The 23646-nt window shown below is 42.5% G+C and overlaps 1 protein-coding gene across 10 annotated transcripts in view; it reads left to right on the top strand.

The window, feature by feature from the left end:
- Positions 1-10419, top strand: part of LTBP1 (latent transforming growth factor beta binding protein 1) — a 413770-nt gene extending 403351 nt beyond the window's left edge. For all 10 annotated transcript variants that reach the window (XM_037806447.1, XM_037806449.1, XM_037806448.1 and 7 more), the window contains 3 exons: positions 4522-4644; positions 8225-8374; positions 9406-10419. In XM_037806447.1, coding sequence (XP_037662375.1) covers positions 4522-4644; positions 8225-8374; positions 9406-9587 — 455 coding nt within the window. In that variant the 3' untranslated portion in view covers positions 9588-10419. The remainder of the gene's footprint in view (positions 1-4521; positions 4645-8224; positions 8375-9405) is intronic.
- Positions 10420-23646: the final 13227 nt, after the last annotated feature.

The following is a 23646-nucleotide window of genomic DNA, read 5'->3' as shown; positions in this document are numbered from 1 at the left end:
AGCCAAAACTAAAACCTCACCTCCCGGTTTCCTCACATGCCAGAGGAGCATTATGACATGTGACTGTCCAGACCAGCCCTGGAGATGTTTCTGTCATCAAGAATGGGGATTTCCTACCAGGATATAGTAATGAGCTTCCTATTGCTGGTGGCAGCAGGAGCCCCAGACCCACTGGCTCCAGGGGGTAATTAAAAATTTTTTTTTCCAATTTAAAATGAAACTCAAAGCAGCACCATCTGCCATTTGAATCCTCCATGCCAGTGAAGTTAGAGCGGTCAATGGCCTGGACCTTCTTTAGACCCCTTAGTGATGCTCTCCCACGTCACCCCATGCATGGCTTGCATTTCATTTGTGATTGGGGAGGTGGGGAATGCATGGGACAAAACAACAATTTGGAGGCATGAATATTTCCATTTCCTATTCGTTTAACTTTCATGTTTGGCTAGATCCTGGACAGGCACATGCTATGGAGTTTCAAAATAGTATCTGAATCACAAAGTATGCCTCCCAGGACCAGCCCTGCTAAGCAAAGCTGATCATCTGCACCAAGTCCCAGACAATGAGGTCCTTAGTTGTTACTGATGCGCATAAATGAAGGGTTGTTTTGGAGAAGGAAAAAAAAAATACCCTAGGGACAGGAAAATATATGTCCTTGTCCACACATTGAGCTGGATAAAGCAGTAGCCAAGAGATATTGATGAGCTCTCACGGAAAGTTGTGGAAGCAGTTCAGGATCTGCTTTTCTTGAGCACTGTACCCTCAGCCAAAGCAATTTGCTGCCTTCTCCCTACTCCAAATGGGCCTCAGAACTGACCCAGCTCTAGGGATAGCATAAGACAATCACTCTGAGCTAGAACGGGTTTCTGTTTGTGGCCTGGTTTCTCTGACACCCAGTACATACTAGAACTGGGCACCTGCCAAGACCGTGAAGAGGACATCATGCCTCAAGAGTCATCAGACGATTCTGTGATGCTCTAGTTGCTCCCCTTGAAGGCAGTGATATACTAGAATGCTTTGGCTTTCCTTTTCTATAAATTTATTCTCTACTCAAGACATTTCTGATCAATTGAGGCAGATACAAAGAATTGTTGGCCATCAGTTTTTTTTTCCTATAATTTAAGCTCTCTTGGTCTTCTGTTAAAATGTGCTATTATTCATACTTTATCACTGTCAGACTAAGTAATTAGTTTTGCCAAGGCAGTCAACAATTTTGTGTTTTGTTTGAGATAAATTCCATGAAGATTTCTTTGTTTACTGAACTACAGTTTTTCTTCCATCTATTTAAAAATTCCAAATAATCTTGAATCAAAATCTAAAAATACCTGGAGACTGCTATTTCATTGCTCTTAATTTACTGCACAATTCTTTATCCATTGATAAATTGCCTTTAAGTTTTGTTAACACTGAAATCTATATCAATCACTCATTCTAATACTGTCTTGAAAAATCCTCATTCATTTTCAGATGGTCTCTAGGGACTTAGCAATTTCACCTCTCAGAGAAAATTGTACCCTCCTATTTGCATAGTGCTTCACAATGTATGAACAATTCTACGATGCTGTTTCATTTTTATATATCAATAATACAGAGGTAGGCAAAATGGGAATTATTATCCCTTGTAACAGATGTGAAAACTGAGGCTTGCTCAAAATTGCTAGGCTGGAAATGGAGCAGTGCAGTCGGGACGAGCCCAGTCTTCTGCCTCCAAAGCACATGTTCTTTCCATTACCCCATGCGCATTTCATTCTTGACCCCAGCCAGGAGTTGGAGCAGATGTGCTCGATGGGGGAGGCAGCATGGATGGATTAGGACAGACCCTTCCATGATCCCAGAGAAATAACTCAAAATTCCCGTCCTGGTGATGATGGGACTGTAGCACATCTTCGAATACAAAAGAGTACATTTAATGTAGAAATGATGTTTCGATAATTGATCAAAGGTGCCCTGGTGTTTGGAATGCCAATGTAGTAGAGAAAGTGAAACAGCAAAGGACAATAAGTTCTAGAATCTTAAGAAAAAAATGTATAGTGTGGGGGTAGAAAATGCAGAGAATCTCAAAGTTAACTGCCCTCTCACTTCTCTCCTCTGCCCCCTTCACCAGCCTGGGTCAAGTCAGAAGCCACCTCTACAAACAGCTGGGGAGTCCCCAGACACAACTTAGTTTCCTTTCTTGATGCCTTTAGGCAAGTTCTATTCTTTTTTAATTCAAAATCTCTTCCTGTAAAATATGTCCCACTCATCTGCTTCGTTTCAGTTCTGATGCCACCTTTTCCACGAAGCTGGTCTTAAACTTTGCACAGGTGCAGACCCTGCTCTCCTCTGGTTCCTAATGTTTGCAAGGGTAGGTAGTGCGAGCCTGGAGGATAGAAGCATCTCATTTCTTTCGTGGTGGAGGCATGGTCCAGGGGGAGATTGTGGGCTGGAGCCTGGCACCCTGGCTGGGCCTGACTGTGTCAGCTGACAGCCCTGGGTCCCCGCGTCCCAGCAAGGCTCCCTGGCAGCCACGAGTCCCAGAGGAGCACGCACAACCGTCTCTGGAGCTGGTTCTGCAAAAATGAATACATGAATTAATTTATTTTTAATATCCACTCTTGATCAAAGCTGTTGCTTGGATATAAAATATCGAACAATCTCCCTTTCAGATATGCAGCAAATGTGTATAAAAAGTCATGGAAAGAAAAATGATCTCAGTTCTTGAAACTTGTAAACATTTTAGTGATCTCTGATCTCTTAGGGAAATCCTTCGTTCTTTTTCAAGCTCTAACCCAAACTGACAACCATTTGTGCTCTTTGTTTGAGGTTGTTTTTTTTTTAAGCCAAGGATCTTTTTCTAGGTTCGGCTGTTTCCTTAATGAAATTAGTAGTTCTCTTAGAATAATATCGTGCAGAAGTGCTGGGGTAGGAGAGTTTCTGGGGTCTGTGTTTTGTTACAGTGATGCTTCCACACAAAGAGAATTTTAGGAAGGGGAGCCCAGAATTCTATCCAGGGTATTTTTGAAGGTACTTTTCTGGCCTTATACTTCCTTCATGCAATTCACACACATACCCTCAACCCCTCACACTTAGTCAGTCCTCAGTTAATTTTAGTGGGATGGCCGGGGAGCAGAAATTCAAAAGCCTGGAGAGAGTGTACACTGTTGTCTCAGTGCTTCTCTCTAGTTTTGTATGTCACGAGAGGAAACAAAATAGAGCTCCCCACCGCCACCCCAGTCCATGGTCCAGGCCAGTGTGGCCACTGCCCTAGGTGACCACCCAGTAAATGTCCATCCGGTCCCAGACCTGCTGACCTGCCGCTGGCTCACAGTCCTGGTGGAGCTGTTGTGGTCCGGGGAGCCCCAGAATTTTCACCAACTACCCAGTGAACTTGGGCCATAGAATTTCTGCTGCATTGGCTGCAGAAGTTGGAACATAAAGTTCTCCTTTCCAAAGCTTTCCTCACTAAGGTTTCTAGATAACCCTGCTCTTGAATGCAGGAAAGAATCTGAGCCCATGAAGTGCCTTGAAGGCCCAGTAATCTCAGGACAAAAGGAGACCCAAGATCTCATGGAAGAACCAAAGGGGCAGGTGTTGGGAGGTCAGATGGCCATCGTTGGCCAAGTTGGAACGGGAATAGGGCCTTGGGAAGTGGGGAGTGCAGATGAATCCAGCTGGGGTGCACAGGGGGTGCAGAGCTGAGGTGGTTGTCGGAGATGCAAATGTTAATGGTTAAGAGGGTGCGCTCTGGAGCTCCGTTGCTGAGTTTGCATCTGGCACTGCCGTGAACTGTCTATCCTGTAACCTGTCTGTGCTGCTTTCCTCATCGGTAAAAGGGGGGGATAATGGAAGTGAGTCCTTCAGTGAATTTATGTGTGGTGAGTGCTTAGAATCGTACCCGGCACAGAGCAACACACTATCATCATCATCATCATCATCACAATCGTCCCCATCTTTGTTGCCGTGGTCGCTCATACGGACTGGTCTTAGAGAATTAGAATATGAGTATTATAGAATTAAAATAGAGAGCACTAAATCCATGCAGGGCAACTAACAGCTTCCTCACGTGTTGGTGGCCTCATCATTTGATTACCAGAGCTACATTTTTTCTGTCTTGAGTGAGTGAAAAAGTACCTCTCTGTAAGCACAACACTACCTTTAAAATGTCTTTGATGATAACCCTTGAAGGGTTTGGATGGTGCCATTCTCTCCCAGGGCCCCAGCACTCTTGGATGGCTCCTTCTTTTTCATCCCTTACTACTCTGGGATATGTTCTACCAGCTGTTCAGCTGCTATTTTTGGTCTTCAACTTAGAATCTTCATTATGCTCTGGAGTATTCACTGTTTCGTGGACGTGGGAAGTTCCCATAAAAAATACCACCACGGTCCGGGGTCGGGGAAGCGTGGGCCCTGTTGTGTGTGTGGGATGGGGGGCTGGGGGGTGGCACGTGTGACATGGGACAGTCCGTGCACTGATGCTTTCCCAGTGGGTGCTGCGGGGTGGGAGCGGGTGACGGTGTCTCACAACACTCTTCATTTCCTTCTTAGATGACTATGCCCAGCTGTGTAATATTCCCGTTACGGGTCGCCGACAGCCATATGGACGGGACGCTTTGGTTGATTTTAGTGAGCGGTACACTCCAGAAGCGGATCCCTACTTCATTCAGGACCGTAAGCAAAATTTCCCGTTACTTTCAAACTAAATTGTGGTTACAGATTAGTCAGTGGTTCCCAAAATGCGGTCCCTGGGAACTTGTTAGCAATGCAAATGGTCAATTACTGAATCAGAAACTCTGGGATGGTACCCAGCAATGTATTTTACAAGCCCTCTGGGTAATTCTTATGCACACTCAAGTTTGAGAACCACTGGATTAGATTATAAATCTAGCTAACAGAGGCACTATTATGTGTACTCTCTTTAAAGGAAAGAAAGTGATCTTATTGCTCTAATTTCCATAACAAAATAATTTCTTTATGCAGTAAGGGGTAGTCTAGTTTGGGGGCTAGAGTCTTCTATGAAGCCTAGTTTTCTTGAAGCCATTTTTTGGACAATGACAAACGTTAATAGTCCCAAGTTGCTTTTACAAGTGTCTTAGAATGAGAGGTCAATAAATTGCTCTCTTGGTCATAAATTAATTTTTAGAATGCACTCGCGAGCAGATGTATTGAGTAAGAAATGATGTGTGCCAGCTTCTCCTGGATTCCTGGGCAGGGCTTCTGCATGGGAGGTGGAGCGTGTGTGCAAATCCTGTACTCATTCAGAAAGTAAATGTCTTAAGAGTGTCCTGAGTAAGAAAGCCAAAGAACACCTGAGCTAAATGTTTCTGTGGGGGAAATCAGAGCTTTCAAACACAGAATCATTATTTGAAGTCTGAAAAGTGGGACCATACACAATGACACAGTAATAGGTAACAGGTTGTCTCACTTCAGGAAGAGTAGGGAAAAGTAGATTCCAGGCGTCTTGTCTGCACTGGCTCTTCTGATATGAGTAGCTCACCTCATTTTAAAGACAGGAAAACCCTGTGGACCGTGGAGTTTGGGGTTAGGACATTGGAGACACTGCTGAGTTACAAAATACAATGAAGCTTTTTATTTCTTTGGATCCTGTCACCTGTGCACAAAGCAAACCAGCCATGGGTTGGTTTTTGAGGAGCAATACAAAGCCTTGTGCTTGATTTGGTAGCTACATAAATTCTGAGTAGGAAGAGTTTTTTTTTTTTCCTTCCCCTTTCTCTCCCCTTTGCCTTTCCCCTCTTCCTCTGTCCCTCCCTTCCTGTTTTCCTTTTGTTTTTTGAAAGATGCAGGATATTGGTCATCTGGCAGAATCAAGAATGATTTAAAACTTACATCTAAACAGCCTTCTCTTAATCTCCCTGGACTGATTAACATGCACCCCTGTAGCCCCTGCCCAGGAGAACATTGCCAGCATCCAGAAGGGCCCAGGACCTTCTCCCTGTCACTACCCTCCCCACCACTGCCCACTAAGGATAACCACTCTCCTGACTTCTGACACCAAAGATTAAAAAATACTATTTCTTTCCGTCAACGAAACATAACCATGTACTACCTTGTGAAATGTGCCTAAATGCATTGACAGCTATAACTTTTTTGTGAACATTTTATATGTCAGTAAACATTTACTTTTAAAAGATTGGGGGGGTGGAGAAGGAGGGAAAGAAAGGGAGAAGTAGAAATATTAAGGCTGAAATTTCAACTCTCCCCATAAATACAGAAATGCCGGGTTGGATCTCTGCAGTGCTGCCACAATCCCATGGCTCCTATCCTATTGAGCCTCTATCACGTTGTAGTTCAGATTTCAGGAATTTTAACATTGATGTGTTCTGGCTTATGCACCTTCTTTTTAATGCTGGCATTGCTTTAAAGCTCTTTCTTAATTCACTACAAATGTTAAGAAATAAACACGATGTCATGTCAATGTCCTATTTCACGGTATAGGAAGCTGAGAGGCAGTTCCAAGATCTCCAGCTTTGATTTTGTAATGATCTTTAAATTTACAAGTTACAGAGAGCTTGTAAGAAAGAACTTTCCAGCCTGTTTGCTGGCCAGCATCAAGGGCTTTCTGACCCTGCTGAAGAAATGATCATATTGGGCAGATAGAAACATACACGAGAAGCTGAGGTCTCTTATCTTATTGTTCACCACCTCCTATCTTCTGGTTATTTAAGAAAGTTGAGCCTAAAGCTGGTGTTACCTTTAGTTGGAGCAGTATTTCTAAACCTGGGATCTCCCAGAGCAGAGATTGGGAAACTTTTCTGAGACAGTAAAATTTTTAGACTTCATAGGCCATGTGTCTCTATTGCAGCTGCTCAACTCTGCTTTAATTCTGCTTTATCGTGAAAGCAGCCATAGACCATATGCCAACTGATGAGTGTGACTGCATGCCAATAAAACTTTATTTACAAAAACATGAAGTGGTTGAATTTGGAGCAGGAGCTGTCATTTGCTGACCCCAGACCTAGGGTCCTGAAGAAGTATTTTTGGGAGTCTGCTTGATATGTGATGGGAATTTCAGATTTTTAGATCTCCTGTTTTAATTTCTGTGATAAGAAAAATAAATTAATAATTGTAAAGACAAAATTATTTTGCTGCAATACATGGAATTTGAAAATATTTTCATAGATTGAGTTTATTTTCTTAAGTCAGTATTTCTCAAACTGGCTTTGAAGAGCTGCTGACAAATTCTTGATGGTCTATTATATTTTTTTCTCCTTCAAAAAGTCTCTACCATGAATGCATTACTAATTTTTAGTCACAACGGAGGTAGACTTTATGGCCCAGCATAAGCAGTGATATTTTGCTGCCCCCTGCAGTTTTGATGGAGAATTACCTCAAAGGGCAGATATGCTGAGACCCAGCAGTATTTTGAATTTTTAAAGCTAACGTGTGGTGAGGTTGGGAAGGGAGGGGAACAGCAACACTGTGTTTGAGTCACCATGGATATATATTTACAAATTTGCTCTCTAGAAAGAGAGCTAAACATTCTTGATGCCTGGTTAAGTTGTTTTTATATTACTGGACACTCTAGGAACTCAAGCTCTGAATCAGTTTAAACATATCTAAACTACAAAAAAGCCAAACAGGGGCTTTTTTGTTTCCTTAAAAAGACTTTTGGTTTTCTAAACACAAGTATGAGGTACTGTTCTCATTTATCAGCATGTTTTGAGTCCCCTTTATTGCCTTTATACTTTGATCCCCTGAGAGCCCTTTCCCTAAACTCATTCCAAAGCCAGAGCAAACAAACAGACTTCACATTGCACAGCCAGCCTGGCCTTTCTCTGCTCTTGAGAAGCTCAGTTGACTAGCACAGCCTCAAACCCCCACGGATCCTCTTAGCAAATGCCTTCCGCACTCTGATGGTGAATTGCATTGGTCAATCCTGAGTGACCTTCTTTTCTTTGCCCTATTGAAAACTCAGGAAATTGGGGAGTTTCGAGAGAATAAACAAAATCTACACTTGCCTTAACTGTATTAATTATGCAATTTTAATATAGAACTTCAAAATTTCAGATATGGTCCCAATCCATACAACATATGCAGCATTTTAAATATTTGTAGGCTTAATGTTATATATATAAAAACAAATACATTAAATTTAATGCTAACTTTAAGGTGTCTGAAATATGTATATATGATGACCCATAACCATCATCATCATGTGGCTCTTAAAAACTGTATCAGAGGTGTAAGGGGTTGAAATTTTCTGACCTGGTTCTGGTCCTTTCCTTTCCAGGCTTTTTAAACAGCTTCGAGGAGTTGCAGGCTGAGGAGTGTGGCATCCTCAATGGATGCGAGAACGGCCGCTGCGTAAGGGTGCAGGAAGGTTACACTTGCGATTGCTTTGATGGGTATCACCTGGATATGGCCAAGATGACTTGTGTTGGTAAGAATGATGTTTGTCCTATGAAAAATGATTGCTTTCCTGAGATTCCCTGTGGCCAGATCTCAGTCAGCTGAGTTCATTGAGGGTAGAGTTGGTATCTGAGAATTCACATGGTGCTCACTAGGAAGGAAAGGCCCGAGGGCCCAGGCAATTGCTTTGACTCTTTTAAACTTGGCTTTTGACCTTGTAGTATGTAATGATTTCCCTGAATAGTTGACACAAGCATAAGTGAGTGTAGACTTCCAGAGTAATCATTTTGGGATAAAATTCCTCCTTAAACTCTTTCATTTTGCCTCGTATAACTCAGTGTTGTCTTTCAGGGCCTGTTTGCACCTGTGCCAAAGGGCCCAAGACTTGAAGGGTTTTTTCCAGAAGTTTTTCTTATATTTTCTGTTTGTTTTTTGTTTTTTGTTTTTTGTTTTTGTTTTTTTGTTTTTTGTTTTGCCATTCTTCTCCTCCCTCCTATAGCCATCCCTTTACCAACTTCAGTTTTATTATTTTAGTCTGTGGGTGGGCCTGGGAAATAGGTAACCTGGTTATTACAGGTGTTTCGAGTGCCTGAGGGCCTGAAGGGGTCTCTTGTGGAAACAAATCCAAGAATTTTCATGTGTGAGCTAGAGAGGCTGCTCGGAGGGCTCTCTGCTTCCTTCTCTGGTTCTTAGCTGCATTCCTTTTGACAAATCTAACAGTTCTTTTATAACAATTGTTGAGTGAAGGAAATTTAGAAGTAAAATAGTTCTTCCAATGTGAGGCTTGACTATAAAATGCCAAAAGCTGGCAAATAAAATGTAGTATTGTGCTAAATAACAGAAAAGGCCGTTCAGGAGCCTCCCCGATAATCTCCCATTTTAAGACTTCTTTAGCTTGCATGTGACTGAAACAGACAATAATGGCAAAGACAGTACAGCTAGTTGGGGGTGGAGGGCGGGGAAAGGCTGGACGGCTGGATGCTTCAGGTGAGCCGTAGGTTACATTTCCTCACGGAGTGACATTAAAGCTTGTTAGCAACCTGCGTGCTTGACTTGTTGCAGATGTGAACGAATGCGATGAGCTTAACAACCGGATGTCTCTCTGCAAGAACGCGAAGTGCATTAACACCGAAGGTTCCTACAGGTGTTTGTGTCTGCCAGGCTACGTTCCTTCTGACAAGCCAAACTACTGTACCCCCCTGAACACCACCTTGAATTTAGAGAAGGACAGTGACCTGGAGTGAAAGAGGATCTACATCACCTAAGCCCATATACTCTGCACTGGGTAAAGGAAAAGGGAGAAATAAATGTATTATACTTGAGACATTGCACCTAAACCCGGAATGTTGGAGATGCGGAGCCAGCATGGAGTTGTGCATCCTTAGAAGAGAATGAGAAGATTTAGTAGGAGCCTGGCTGGCGTGACAGACCAAATGGACATTTCTCTGAGAAACCAGTATATATAGTCTGTTCATATGTAAAATTCAGTGGAAAAGAGGTGGAGCAGTGCTGTTATTTTAAACGAAGGTTGTATTATTGTGTTGTTTTGGTTTGTTTACTATTGCTTGATCAAATTTGGCTTTTAAATAGGGGTGGAAATATTTTATATAATTTTCATTTTTTGGTTGTGCAGTTCCTTGGCTACTGTTTTTTTTTTGTTTCCTTCAGAATTTTTAATCTCAAGTGCAAAGTCTTTGATAAGATATTGTTAAACTGTATTATAATTATTTGTTACACAGGGTTATGCTATTTCTAGTCTGGAACATTTTTAAAATTCTAATTGTCTGTCCTGTGGAGTAGGCAGTGATTTTGTTCCAGAAGTTTTATACACATTTGGAGAAAAGTACTTTATATTTACAGTGTATTGTCTAAATTCAGTGTCCATTCTCAGCCAAGATGCTAGCAGCCCTCAATTGGATCCCTTTCCAACTTTGAAATGGAAGAACTAACGAGCTTACATGAGTATTGTAATGTGTAAAGTAAACCCAGCAAAAATTCTTTTAAAACTTGATGGTCCCCAATATATTTACCATTGTATGTTAAGACAAAATAAATCACCATTTTTTTAGAAAAAAACTCTGGAGAGTAATTATCAATTAGTCCCATGCACAAATTGTCCCATTCTCCCTTCACCCCCACCCACTTTTTGTTTTTACGCAATGGTCCTCTGTTAATGTGGGGTCTTTTACAAGTTAATCATTAAATATGTTAGGCACTTATCACAGGAGGAATGAATAATAGCTTTCCAAGTCCCAGTCTCTGCTTCCTTAGTGCACATCCACAGTAATGCAATTGTTTCTTAACTTAAACTGAATTTCAGAATATATTTTCCACTTAATAAATGCATCCAAGTTTTAAAAACAAACTATTTATAGTCATACTCAGCAGAAAATCTCTCCATGGAATATTTTCCTGAAAGACCAGCTTTTGGTTTTTAATACGTGCGGTAGGCAGAATAATTGCCCCTCAACGACGTCCACATCCTCTTCCCTGGAAGCCTGTGAATATGTTACCTTCCCGGGCTAAAGGGAATGAAGGTTGAAGATCAAATTAAAGTTGCTCATCAGCTGACCGGGAATTAGGGAGATTATCCCGGATTATCTGGGTGGCCCAACATAATAACAGGGTCCTTAAAAGTGGGAGAGGCAGGCAAAAGAGAAGAATCAAAGGGAGCTGTGGCTTTGGAAGGAGTCAGGCTGATGTGATGTGTGAAGGACTCAACTCACCATTGCTGGCTTTGAAGATGGAGGAAGGAAGGGGCCAGGAGCCAAGGCAATCCGGCAGCCTCTGGAAGTTGGAAAAAGCAAGGAGTCGGATCTTCTCATAGACCATATGTGGGGCTTTTCCTCCATCAACCTGAATAGAATCCTGAAACATAGACAGGGCCCTTGGAGGTGGTGAAGTTTGAGAACTGCTGCCAGGAGTAGCAATCAGTTCCGTGAGTTACAAGTGCCCACTATGCCCCAGGAGCCATAGGAATCTTTTCAGGCATGTCTTATTCCCAAAGCCCTCCCAGGCAAAGATAACTGAGGTAAGAGTACAGTTTAATTCTCTTTCCCCTGTTTCCTTCCTCTCTCCTTACCAGCTTTTCCTCGGTTAATCAGCCCAGGCTTTATCCCTCCAAATGGGCCCCAAGTAACTGCCTGCTTTCTGAGTGCCTCATTGAGTAAGTATTTTATTTATTGAAGGTCTACCATACAGCACGCCACTTGTTATTTTTCATGCATTTTCACATTTAATCTTCCTCATAACCTCAATTTAATTATTAAGAGGTGTTCTAGAGCTAGCTATTACCTGCCACAAGAGCTGTGTGTATCTTTTCCCAACACAGGTTGGTGGCTGGAAATCAGCCACGTGGGAGTATTTACACCATGGAAATTGGTGCGGGGAGAGCTGGTTGTTAAACATTCACCAGCTCACCAGTGAATCATCCTTTTTAATAATGAAGGAAACAGACTTATGAAGTTGAACTGGCCAAGATATGATTTTAACCCAGGTCTTGTAATTCCAAAACCAATCTTCTTTGTTACATGGCTCTCATAGTGATACTTGAGTTTGTTTCTATCAACTAGGGGCATCTAGACTCTAAGTAGGAGAACCAGAGACCCTACCTGGAAGGCACCAGACTCAGAGTACCCTCCTGTGGAACAGGATGGGCTCTATGGACTGAGGCAGGTGGGACTGATTTGGGGGAATGGGGGATATATTAATCAGATAACCATTAAGCCACACCTCTGAGGGCAGGGTAACTATTGATCAAATCATACCCCTTCAAGAAAGTCTAGGTGTTCTTGGCTCCTGTCTTAGAAAAATTGGCCAAACTGACCTACAGAGTCTTCCTGGGAATTTACTCTCCCCCACTGAACAGGATCCTGAGACTCAGGGGAGTCCCCTGGGAGTGAGGTCCCGTCAGCAGTGTGGCCTGGCCTTGGTGACTCAAGGGGAGCCCAGAAGCCTTGTCCAGAACCTTCCAGCCATGCACAGCTCAGACCGGGAGGGTTCAAGCTGCTTTTCCTAGAACACTCTTCTTCCTGGAAGCAGCCATTTTATAAGGATGCCCAACACAGTAAACAGGAACTGAAGGAAAAGCAACAAAAACCTTCAGTCTCCTACTCACTTTCCTTAAACTGATCTCTTGATAAATTGCTGTATTGGTTGCAGGCACAAAATGAGTAGGAAGTTTTACAAAGCACTCCCTCCACTAGAAAAAATGAAAGTGTGGAAAGAGACCCTGGAATTAACCAAGTATGTGATGCTGGAACCAGAATGGACATTTAGAACAACTACGGGAGTGTCAGGAAGAGAGAGAACACCCAGAGTTCAGCTTTTTAAGTGAATGCGCGAGTCAGTGACTAGCCCCTTTGTTCAGGGTCACGGCAGCTGGGAGCAGCCGGCTGGGCCCACACTGGCAGAGGAAACCTCCAAGGTGAGGCTGAGGGTCAAGGTCAGGCTGGGGGATCCAGGAGGGACCAGCGCAGAAGCTGGCCTCATTTTCAGCCGCCTGGACGGCAGCACTTCCAGCCGCCCATCAGCAGCCACCTGGACTTAAAGAGCTAGTGTTTGGGTTTTTTCCCCTCCTGTGTGAGTGTTTCCTGGTCTGGCTGACCCCTGAGGCACAGCATGGACTCTGGCCTGGTTTCAGCCCTCTCTGTAGTGGTGGCTTCTGGTCTCACATCAGCAGCTACCAAAACTTAGAGACGCAGTGCACTTCTTCATTGGTCAGTTTCCTTCTTTCTCTTTCTCGTGTTTAGTCTGGTGGACCCCTGAGGGCGAACACATGAGCCAGCCTTGGTGCCTCTCAGAGGCAGCATCTTCTGGCCTTACCACAGCATCTACAGGGGCGTATAGAACCAGTGCACCTCTTCCCTTTTCCTTGTTTTCCTTTCCTTCCTTCCTTCCTCCTTTCCTCCCTCCCCCTCCCCCCAGGTGTTTTTCTTTCTCTGTTTTATATTTTGGGGTCTGGTAAATTCCTGAGGGACGAGTTGGGACACTGTCCTAAATTTGGGTAGCTTCTGGCTTCAAACCAACACATACATAAAGGAGACTTGGAGAAGCAGGCAGCTTCATTTTTTTTTCAACTTGTCTTTTTGTGGGTGTGGGTGTTTTGTCTGTCTGTTAGTATTTTTTCATGTAGGATATAGAATTTTATTTACCAATAAATGTTGTTAAGTTGTAGCCTATTGAGTAAGAAGAGTCATTGATACTAATATATTTCTGTTTAGCTATGTGATTATATATTTTTCAGGGCTAGAAGAATAATGTTGCATATCCTAGATAATGATTTTTCGTCCCGACTCCGGACTGTAGCTACAGAACCACTTAAAAATCTCTTTAAAGCAAGTGGAATGAAAACTACTTCATTTTTTTCCCCAAAAATTTCCTTGTAAAATCAGCATGTCTGGTATGCCAGTAGTTACAACATACACTGATCTTGTATTGAATGTCTACTGTGTGCTTTGGTCTTCACACGCTTAAGAATTATATGAGTAGAGCTTAGAGCTTACAGGGAATTCTCCGGAAGCCCAGGTCAGTCCGGGCTGGTCCCTGGGAGCCATCTGCTCAGGCCGGTGGGCAGAGCAAAGCCTTGTGGTCTCCTGAGCCCCCATCCTTCCACACGTCTCCAATGGAGCCCAAACCTACAGGAGAAAGGAAACGGGTTCGGGTGGTGTTTGTTTTCAGGGTCAATAAATGATATCACTGCCAGAGATTATGACTGACAAGCCAGTGGGTGGGCTTGGATTTACAGCCCAGAAAGGTCAAACCTTGGTTAACAGGTCAAGTCATTAGCACACAGAAAGCACTACGTGTGCGTTTTAAACATAAGAAACATTAGCACTTTTATGAGCTTCGTGCAAACTGGACAGTGTCAAGACTAAAAAGTGCACTTTGTAAAATGTGCTTGGCCCATTTATTTTTCTTTTATTCTAAATGTTGTGATAGCAATTTAATTTTTCTCCAGTGGGTTGGTAAAGGTTCTTGTTTGTTTAAAGTCAATGAGTTGAGGTTTTCTCAATTCCCCCTTTTGTTTCCATGGGTCTTATTACTAACTCCAAGCAGTCAATCTAGATGCCCAGAGTTATAAAAGCACAAATAAAAAATGACTTGGAAATGCCCAATGAGGCCTGAAAGGTGAGTCAGTGAGGTTCACCCTCCATATGAGTGTGTATGTGGGGCGGGGGGGGGGGGGGGGGGGGGGGGGGCAGTTGGGCAGGGGAGAACAGGGCAGGGGTTGGGTGCGTTCTTAAGACAATCCCGATTCCCCCACACTGAGTGTGCTCTCAAAGTAAACTGGTTGCTTCTGGAAGCCATATGATCTTCTTCAGGACCCAGAGAGGATCAGCTGAAATTTTTACAGGTACTTTAAAATTCGGGAAAATGTAATACAATTTTTCATGGGAAGATATCATTGCAGGCAATGAGGTTGAATGGAGACATTCGGGGCTTTGCCGTGGAAAATACAGAGAATGACTGACTATGATGTTCAAGGACTTGGAGCCATTTTTGTTGTCTCAGAGCACTGCCACTGGATGGCAGTAATAATCCTTGGATTTCCCTCTAGTTATTTCTTAGTACTCATCAGCTAGCCCCACTTACTTGTCCATGTAAAAACGCCATGAGTTTAGAGTTAAGTTTTATCACACTATAACTGGTATGCATATGACATGTCAGGCTCAAGTTCAAAAATGAAAACCAAAAACAAACAGGAAAGACAGTTGTGTGTAGTGTGATCAAAACAGTATAAAGAAATTTGGATGGCCACAAAGTCAGGAAGCTTCCACATTAGTTAAGGCTAACACTCAGTCACTATATAAATTTTAAAAACAAATTAGGTCCAAAGAGATGAGGTCTTGATTATACAAGGTCTTATGGGGACTTTCAAATACTAGGGAGAATAAGGGTCCCAAAGTAAGGACACAGGAGTTACCTTTTCACTGGTTGAACTGACGAAAGATTATACAATCCCTAGAGCGGATATTCAAAAGAAGACCTCACAGGCACTCAAAATTCCCCATATATAAAATTGAGGGAAATTAAGTAATAATTGTAACATCCTATTTCTTCCTTTGGAACTTTACTAAAACCTGTTTTTCCTGCTTGGAATATTCACTTTTTTCTTTCCATCATTAACCCTTGGTCTGACTCCTTCAGATGTTAGCTTAACTGTCATTTTTTCAAGGACACCTTCCTTGACTCAGTAATTAGACCCTCTTTGCATATTTTCTAGAACACTTTTCTCTACCGGTCTCCTAATGCTCATCACACTTTTCTGCAATGACTTGTTTAAGGTCTACCTTTCCCTCTGTACTAATGATTCTCAACCCTGGCTGCATATCACAATCCTGATGCCTGTGCCCTATCATTGAATCAGAATCGCTGGAAAGGGGGTAGGTGTGCTCCTTTTCTTTTCATAACTTTTAATTTTGATATAAATTCAAACTTACGGAAAAGTTGCAGAATGGTTCAGAAAAAGTTGCAGATATTGGGCCTCTTTACCTCTATCTACTTCAGTGCATATTTCCTAAAAACAAGGACATTCTCTTATATAAACACAGTATAATAGTAAAAATCAGGAAATTTAGCATGGATACAATTCAATTATCTAACGCAGAGTCCAGATTCAAATTTCATCAGGTGTCCCAATAATGTTTGGGTTGAAGGCTGCGTTCCCCCAGGAAGCAGGCTCTGGGATGGAGGTTAGTATGCAGAAACTTTAACAAGGCCGTGCTGTTAGGATCATCACTGTGGAGGGAAAGGGAAAGAAGCAGTCAGTAGTGGGCAGAGGGAGAAACTGGGCAGGAAGCCTTTTATTCTTCTGAATTCAGTGGTTACACATCAACTGTTTTCCCATAAAATATTGTTTTTATTCATAAAATCATTTAGATATCCTTAGGTAAAGATTTTTCTGTATGTTTTTTCTGTTAAGTGTCTCCATCAAAAAGCTGTCCTTCAAGAATTTCACTATTGAAAGAGAATCTAACAAATACCATAAGCTGAGACGTGTTAGAACAGCTGTACTTTTACTCAAATGCCCAGCCAATACTCAGTAATTTGTTTTAAAATTTGTTAGTTCATATCATCAGCAATATTTTCTATGAATTCTCCCAAAATTTGCTGACAAAGGAAGGCATTTTATGTTTGTCAGTCTTTTGTTTTTTAATTATTTCAGCTGTTTTTACTGTAGCAGGAAAAACCAGAGACCCCAATGGTTTGTGGTTTTTATCCCTTAGAAAAAAACTTGGAAGAAACTTCTGAGCACTTATCAGAAGGTTTCACAAACGTTGGTCAAGAGCAGGGTTTATTCCACGTAGCTTTAAATATCTCTAAAAAAAACTGCTGAAGTTTGCCTTCCTGTTCTGGATGCTTGGCTTGTCAACACCTTACTAATCACGAAAGCTTCACGTATTGCTAGTTAATATCTCAAGACACAATATAGCGGGCATCTAGGGAACAGTTTATCATTAATGACAGTGAATGCAAATCTATATTTCAAATGGTCTTGATAATTTGGATTCAAGAGACCACTTTTTGCTGGACCAATTATATTATCATTGCTTTTTTACGTCATAGTGTGGCCAATGAAGTTTGAATCCAGAGTAGAAGTGTTCACTGCCATTTTCTATGGTTTATTTTTACTACTATTTCTTTCATCTGTTACTCTTTTACAGGTATATCTTTAAGCCATTTGTCCAATATGATGGTTAACTTAGTTAAAATTAGATAACGTTATCCAAAAATCCCCATATTTGGGCACACATTAATGGAAATATCTCAAGATTTGCTAGAAGCGATCTATCGATTGAGCCAGCTACTATCCTCCCCTTGGCATAAAGAAGCTCCTTTTTTTCTCACAGGATACCTTATAAACCACTGAGGTTTGGGAACCGTAATTATAGCAGATAGCACACCCTAACTAATCTAAGATCGGTAAAAACTATGAAAGATACGGGGTCCTATTAAGCTGTGTCTTCTCATTCAACTTCTGCAAGTGGTTTTTTAGATCTCAATGCAGAATTTTACCTTTGCTTCTATTAACTTCATCTTCTGTCATTTGTGCCTTTATTTCAGCCTGTCAAGATCTTTTGACATTTGGATTCCGTCATCCAATATGCTAGCTGTCTCTTTCAAGTTTGCATGCTTTCTACATCTTTATTCCAGACGTGAATATAAACATTGAACAGGATATCACCTTAAGACAAACAAAAACAAAAACAAAACGACTTCCTTTTGCACACATTGCAGATCCCCTAGTTGGGGCTGACAATGGCAGGATGGTTTGGTCCCTAGTCTCCATGAGGTTTCCTGCTAGGGGACTCCCAGATTTCAGAATTGGGCAACCTGAGTCAAAAAGCTCTTAGAGCTCTTTGTTCTTAACTCCCTTCCCCCTCCCTTTGCTGACCAGTTAGAGAGCTTCAGAATTCCCTCTCCATGCTCCTAATCAACCCTCCACTCCTTCCATCTCTAAACCCTCACCCCTGCCATTTTCTCAACTCCTCTTGACTCCCTTCTAAGAGAAATATTTGTATAAAAAGTCTTTCACAAACTTACCTTTTACTGATTTTCTGTTTTTCCCCAATGAGGCCGTAAGACTTCATCTTACTCACTGACATGCCACACAGTCTATCCAAACAGTACGAAGCCAGCCAGCGAGAACAAAGATTCTAGGTTGACACTATGTTTCTGTTCTAAGTGGCTGCCCTGAGAACAGCTAGTTCCTCCTACCTAATGCCCCTGGGGAAAATCACGGGATTAAGAGAAAGAAATTGAAACCAGTCTTGTGCATGGCAAGTGTGAGCATCCTGTTAGCATCCATTTGGGGGTTTTCAGAGTCCATGGGATGGATCAGTCTGGAGCTGAACAAGCCAGCTGCACAGTGTTTAGATTGCACATCTGGGGACACGTTGAGTAAGAACTTCCTCAGCTTTGGTCTCAAAGGCAATCTTGGTTGTTGGAGTAGGCATGGATGACCAGAAAGAGCCACGAGGCAGAAAAAGCCTTCTTTTCCATGTCTATCTGACTCTATGACCATGGATAAGAAACATTAAGTATCTTTTGCAAGCTGGTATTGGAAATCACCAACTTCAAATCTAGATAACTCATGCCCACGTTGCCTGGGACGTTTAAGCCGGCCCTACCCACCCTACTGTCTTTTGCATCACAGCCTTGGAGGGTAGGGGGTTGGTAATGGGCCAGCTTCATAGCAAGTGCCCTAAATTTTCTATATTGTTCCTGCCCTACTCTTATTTTGGTTCTATTTATGCCCATCTTCAACCTTCTGACTTTATGAATACTACTTAAAAATCTGTTTCTGACCCCTGCATTTGGTATTTGAACTTGGTTTCTTTGGAATTTGAACCTCAGTTATCCTCAGCCTCAGTTACTGTATAGTTCTTTGACCCCAAATCAGTCAGCATCCATTCAAGAGACAGAACCCCCCCCCCAGATATGTGAATAGGGAAATTTTATTGGATATAAAGTTGATAGATAGGTAACTGAAAAGGAGAAAAGAGACCTCAAAGACATCACTTCCTTCTGGTTGAGACAACAAAGGAAAGAAGTTGAAACAATTAAACTTAGAAATGAGGAGGAGAAGTCCTGTAGAGCTGAAACTCAAATCTCCGAGGAGGTGGCACTGGCTGGTAGGTGGTGGGGCCTCTGGGGAGGCACAAAGAAGCTGATTCTGTAAATGGGGCAAAACTGAATGGGGGGTTCAGGTGCTGCTGTGGGAAGAAACTGCCTGTGCCAGGGTGAAGATGCCTTGCTGGGGTGATGTAAGAGGAAGAGGAAGCAGACAGGAAGCAGCAAGCCATCCCCCCACCCCCACCCCTTCCAGTCTCTCAGGCTCCCTCTGGCATCCTCTATAGACAGACGAAAAGGGATCCAGCTGGCAAAGCAGAAATGTCATTTGCAAAGTTCCAGCCCCAGCATCACACAGCAGGGTATAGATGGGTGGGTTTGAACTTGAAAGATTAAAACAGTACAGCGCACTCTTATTCTGGCCCATTGGAACCCAACCCTGACCCTGGCCACTTTGCCAGCTTCAACCCTCTTCCCAGCCCCCCTCACCACAATGCCCTCTCCTTTCCAGCACCAGTGGAGGGAGATATTTTAATAATTTCCCAGGACACACTAGTTCTTAAAACCTCTGCCCTTGCCCTGCTATCTTGAGCAAATTGTTTTCATCACTCTCCATTCCCAACACCACAGCACTTCATGGGGAAATTACAGTCAGTGGTCTTCATTTAAACAGTGATATAGACTGTGTGCTCTATGAGCAAAGATGACACGAGCTTTTACCCCACCTCTACTCCCTTCTTTGGAGAAATTGGGTGATGATTTCAAGAATCTCTTGGGCTTTCTTGAGCAGCTTCAGTTTTTCTCTGGCTCTATCTGGTTATTGAATGCTGCGTAACAAATCACCCCCAAATATTTGTTGTCTCTTACAATTTCAGTGGGTCAGGAATTTGGGAATGGTTTGGCTGGGCAGCCCTGGCTTGGGGTCTCTCATGAGGTTGCAGTCAGATGGTGGCTGAGCCTGGGGTCATCCTGAAAGCTGGGCTGCTGACAGGTGAACAGCTGGGGGCAGGAGCAACTGAGGCTCCCTGGGACAGTGTCTCTCTCTCGTGCTCTCTCCCCTCCCCCTCCCTCCTCTCTTCACATGGTCCCTCCACATGGTGGTCTTAAGACTATTTAGATTTGTTACATAGCAACAGATGGTGCTCAGAGCAATTGTCCCCAAAGACACCTGCAGAAGTGCATATCTTTTTCTAACCTGGCCTCGGAAGTCATACATCATCACTTCTGCCACATTCTGTTCATCCAAGTGATCACAAAAGTCTACCCAGGTTCAAGAGGAGGGGACATAAAGAATTTGCAAACGTTTCTTAAAACTACATAGGCAACTATGGCTTAAGGGTTTTGGGGAAAGTCTGAACAGCTGTTTTTCTCATATCTAGAATCATACACTTTCAAAGAGGCAGAGTTGCTGACTGACTGGGTGGCATACTCTAGTGCCTGCACATGAAGATGACACAGAACAGAAGGGAGAGACGTTTAGCCTGCACACTACCAGGGACCCAGTGCTGGCCCAGGACCGGGATGGAATCATCAGTGCTTCATGCCTGGTCCCAGGAAGGCCTCTGAGGATGTTTGCCTGAAGAGTTAGTTTCATTTTCAAAGCTACAAACCTGTGGGGTGAGTTTGCAAGCTGCTGCACTGGCTACGGATACCACACTCTTCTGTCGCCTCTGGGTGGGCACACGGCTGTGCATGTATTGGACTGGGGCATGCCACACCATCTGTGGGGCCTGGCCTGGGCAGTGCATATCCACGATTGGGACATGAGGCTGGTCAGGCCCCACCCATGGAAGTCAGAGCAGTCAGTGGCCTCCTCCAGATCTGAGCCCTGGTAGAACTGGTGGCAGCAGTAGTCGCACCAGAATTTCTGTATGTGGCTTACAGCATTTCTGTATGAAGCATATGGGTTGGAAGAGGAGCTAAGCAGTTAGAATTAAAGATGCTTTTGCATAATAAGAATCTGTGTTTACATAGAGTATGTTTATTTGGGATGTCTTTGGGGGTGGAGGCCCCCTCAAGTCATCCCTTGGTGCTATGACTGGGGCACCATGCTATTCTGAAAACCAGGCCGTGGCTAAGGGATCCCAATAACCTACCAGCCAAAGTTACAGACCTCTTGGGCTTCCATATGACCTCCTTGTCTTCCCTGCTCCATCTCAACCTCAGTATCTCTACCACATCCAACACTTACCAGGATGCTTTCTTCACTGGGAGGAGAAATTGTGCTTCTGCACTGGGACAGCACCTTCACAATGTACACCTGCTGAATGGGTGCTTGATTTCTGGGTGAGACCATCATAACTCCACTGACGCAAGCTTGTGTTGAGGTTTCATCACATCCTCCACCTCTCCAGTAGAAGAACCAATGCTCTTTACAAAGAAGAAGGATGACAAATCTTCTTGACTGCTGCCTCTAGAGAGCAAATCTCCAAGCCAGCGTCCATTTCCTAATTCCTGACTCCCAGATCTACCATTTGGCACCTGGATCTCTGTGAAATTGCACCTGGAGAAGGTAGGGAACACTGTCTGTATCTTGGAGACAATAAATGAACAGCCACATCTCAGGAATGTCTTCATGACTGGTAATGGTTGTGGCCTTGCATTGCATGAGCCGTTTTCTGAATATCAGAAAGTAGGATCCTGCAAGACTTCACTTGGAGGCCTGCCTGACACCTTGCTTCCAGACCAGTACTTTTTGGAGCTTTCAAACATTTTTTACACATGTGTGCATTAAAGAAAATAATGAAAAATAATAAGTGTTTAGTATATTGGGGTAGATAGAAGATTCTGCTCCAGTGGGAGACAAGTGACCCCAAACCCACCCTGCAGCCCAGAGAGCCGAGGGCATCTCTTTCCTGGAACCCTCTAAGGCATGCTTGGTGTACTTGTTAAGAAGCTCTGGAATAACGTATAACCTAAACATCCTTCCTGTGGTTTCCGAGTGTTGAACAATTCATTTGCAACTATAAAACTAAAACAAATTTTCCAATTGCATGCAACAAAACAGTGAAAAGAATACAAATAAAATTAATAGCTTCAATTTAATATGATAGATGATATTTTCTAAGAGTAAATTGTCCTTCACTCATGTAAGTTGTACTCTCAGCTGTGGTGCACATTCTTTTCAGATAATCCCAAATATTTGTATATATATTTTTTAAAGACTATCATTTTAAATAAAATCACAAAATTAAAGCATTTTTATAGACAATGTTGGCACTTGCCTGGATCCAAGTTTATGAATTACGGTCCTAATGTCCTATGAACTGCTGGTCTAGGTGGTCTCTATCCAATTTCCAGTAGCATCTTCTCCAGACTGACCCTGAGAAATACTACTTTATAAAACCAGGCATGGAGTTCCTGAGGTGTGGTCTTATAGACAGCTCATGATTCATATACCTGGAGTGGAAGCTCCCACCTTAGTGTCATGAGTGAACTCCTGTTTTTTTTCCCAGGTAGCGTTCAGAAATTCACTCTCAAGTTTTCCACTCTTCATGTCTTATTAACTAAAACAACCAACACAACAAGAAGGAGGTGATGAGCTATCTTAGCTAGGATACCAGACACCAGACTGGAATTCTCAGAAGTTGCAATACCTTTTCATCACCCCAAACAGGAACTCTGAACCAAGTAAGCAATAGCTCCCCATCTCCCCGAGTCCTATCACCCAGTAACTGATAATCTACTTTCTATCCCTATGAATTGGCTTATTCTAGGTATTTCATACAAGTGAAATAATACAATTTTTTTTCCTTCTGCGTCTGGCTTATTTCACTCAACATAATATCTTCAATGTTCATCCATGTTGTAGTATGCATCAGAACGCCCTTCCTTCCTTCCTTCCTTCCTTCCACTCGCAGTTGTAGGCTTACAGAAAAATCTTCCAGAAAATACAGAGTTCCCATATGCCACCCTTCACCCACCCAGTTTTCCCTATTATTAAGTGTGGTGCCTTTGTTCCAATTGATGAAGCAATATTATTATAATTTATTATAATATATTATTAACTTTAGTCCATAGTTTACATTAGGGCTCACTGTATTGAATAGTTCTGTTATTTTTTTTTAAATTTGTATTCCAGTAATATATAGACAACCTAAAATTTCCCAGTTTATCCACTTTCAGATATACAATTCAGTGGTGTTAATTACACTCACAATATTGTACCACTATTACCACCATCTTGTACCAAAAGTTTTCCATCACCCCAAACAGAAACTCCATAACCAATTAAGTATTAAATCCTCATTTGCCACCCCCGTCTTGCCCCAGTTAATATGTATTCTAGTTTATGACTCTATGAGTTTGCATATTCTATATCATATAAGTGAGATCATAAAATATCTGTCCTTTCGTGTCTGGCTTATTTCACTCAACATAATGTCTCTTCATCCATGTTTGAGTATGCTTCAGAACTTCATTCCCTTTTATGGCCAAATAATATTCCGTTGTGTGTATATGCCACATTTTGTTTATCCATTCATCTGTTGATGGACACTTGGGTTGCTCCCACCTTTTGGTATTGTGAATAATGCTGTAATGAACAAATGGTGTACAAGTATCTGTTCAAGTGCCTGCAATCAGTTTTTGGGGGTATATATCTAGAACTGGGATTGCTGGGTCATATGATAATTCTGTGTTTAACTTTTTGAGGAACTGCAAAACTGTTTTCAACAGCAACTGCACATTTTACATTCCCACCAACAATGTACAAGGATTACTGTTTCT

Source organism: Choloepus didactylus, chromosome 17, assembly GCF_015220235.1.
Source record: "Choloepus didactylus isolate mChoDid1 chromosome 17, mChoDid1.pri, whole genome shotgun sequence".
NCBI classification, from domain to species: Eukaryota; Metazoa; Chordata; class Mammalia; order Pilosa; family Megalonychidae; genus Choloepus; species Choloepus didactylus.
Note: the sequence above shows the minus strand (reverse complement) of the source record. Positions and strands in the feature narration are given on the sequence as shown.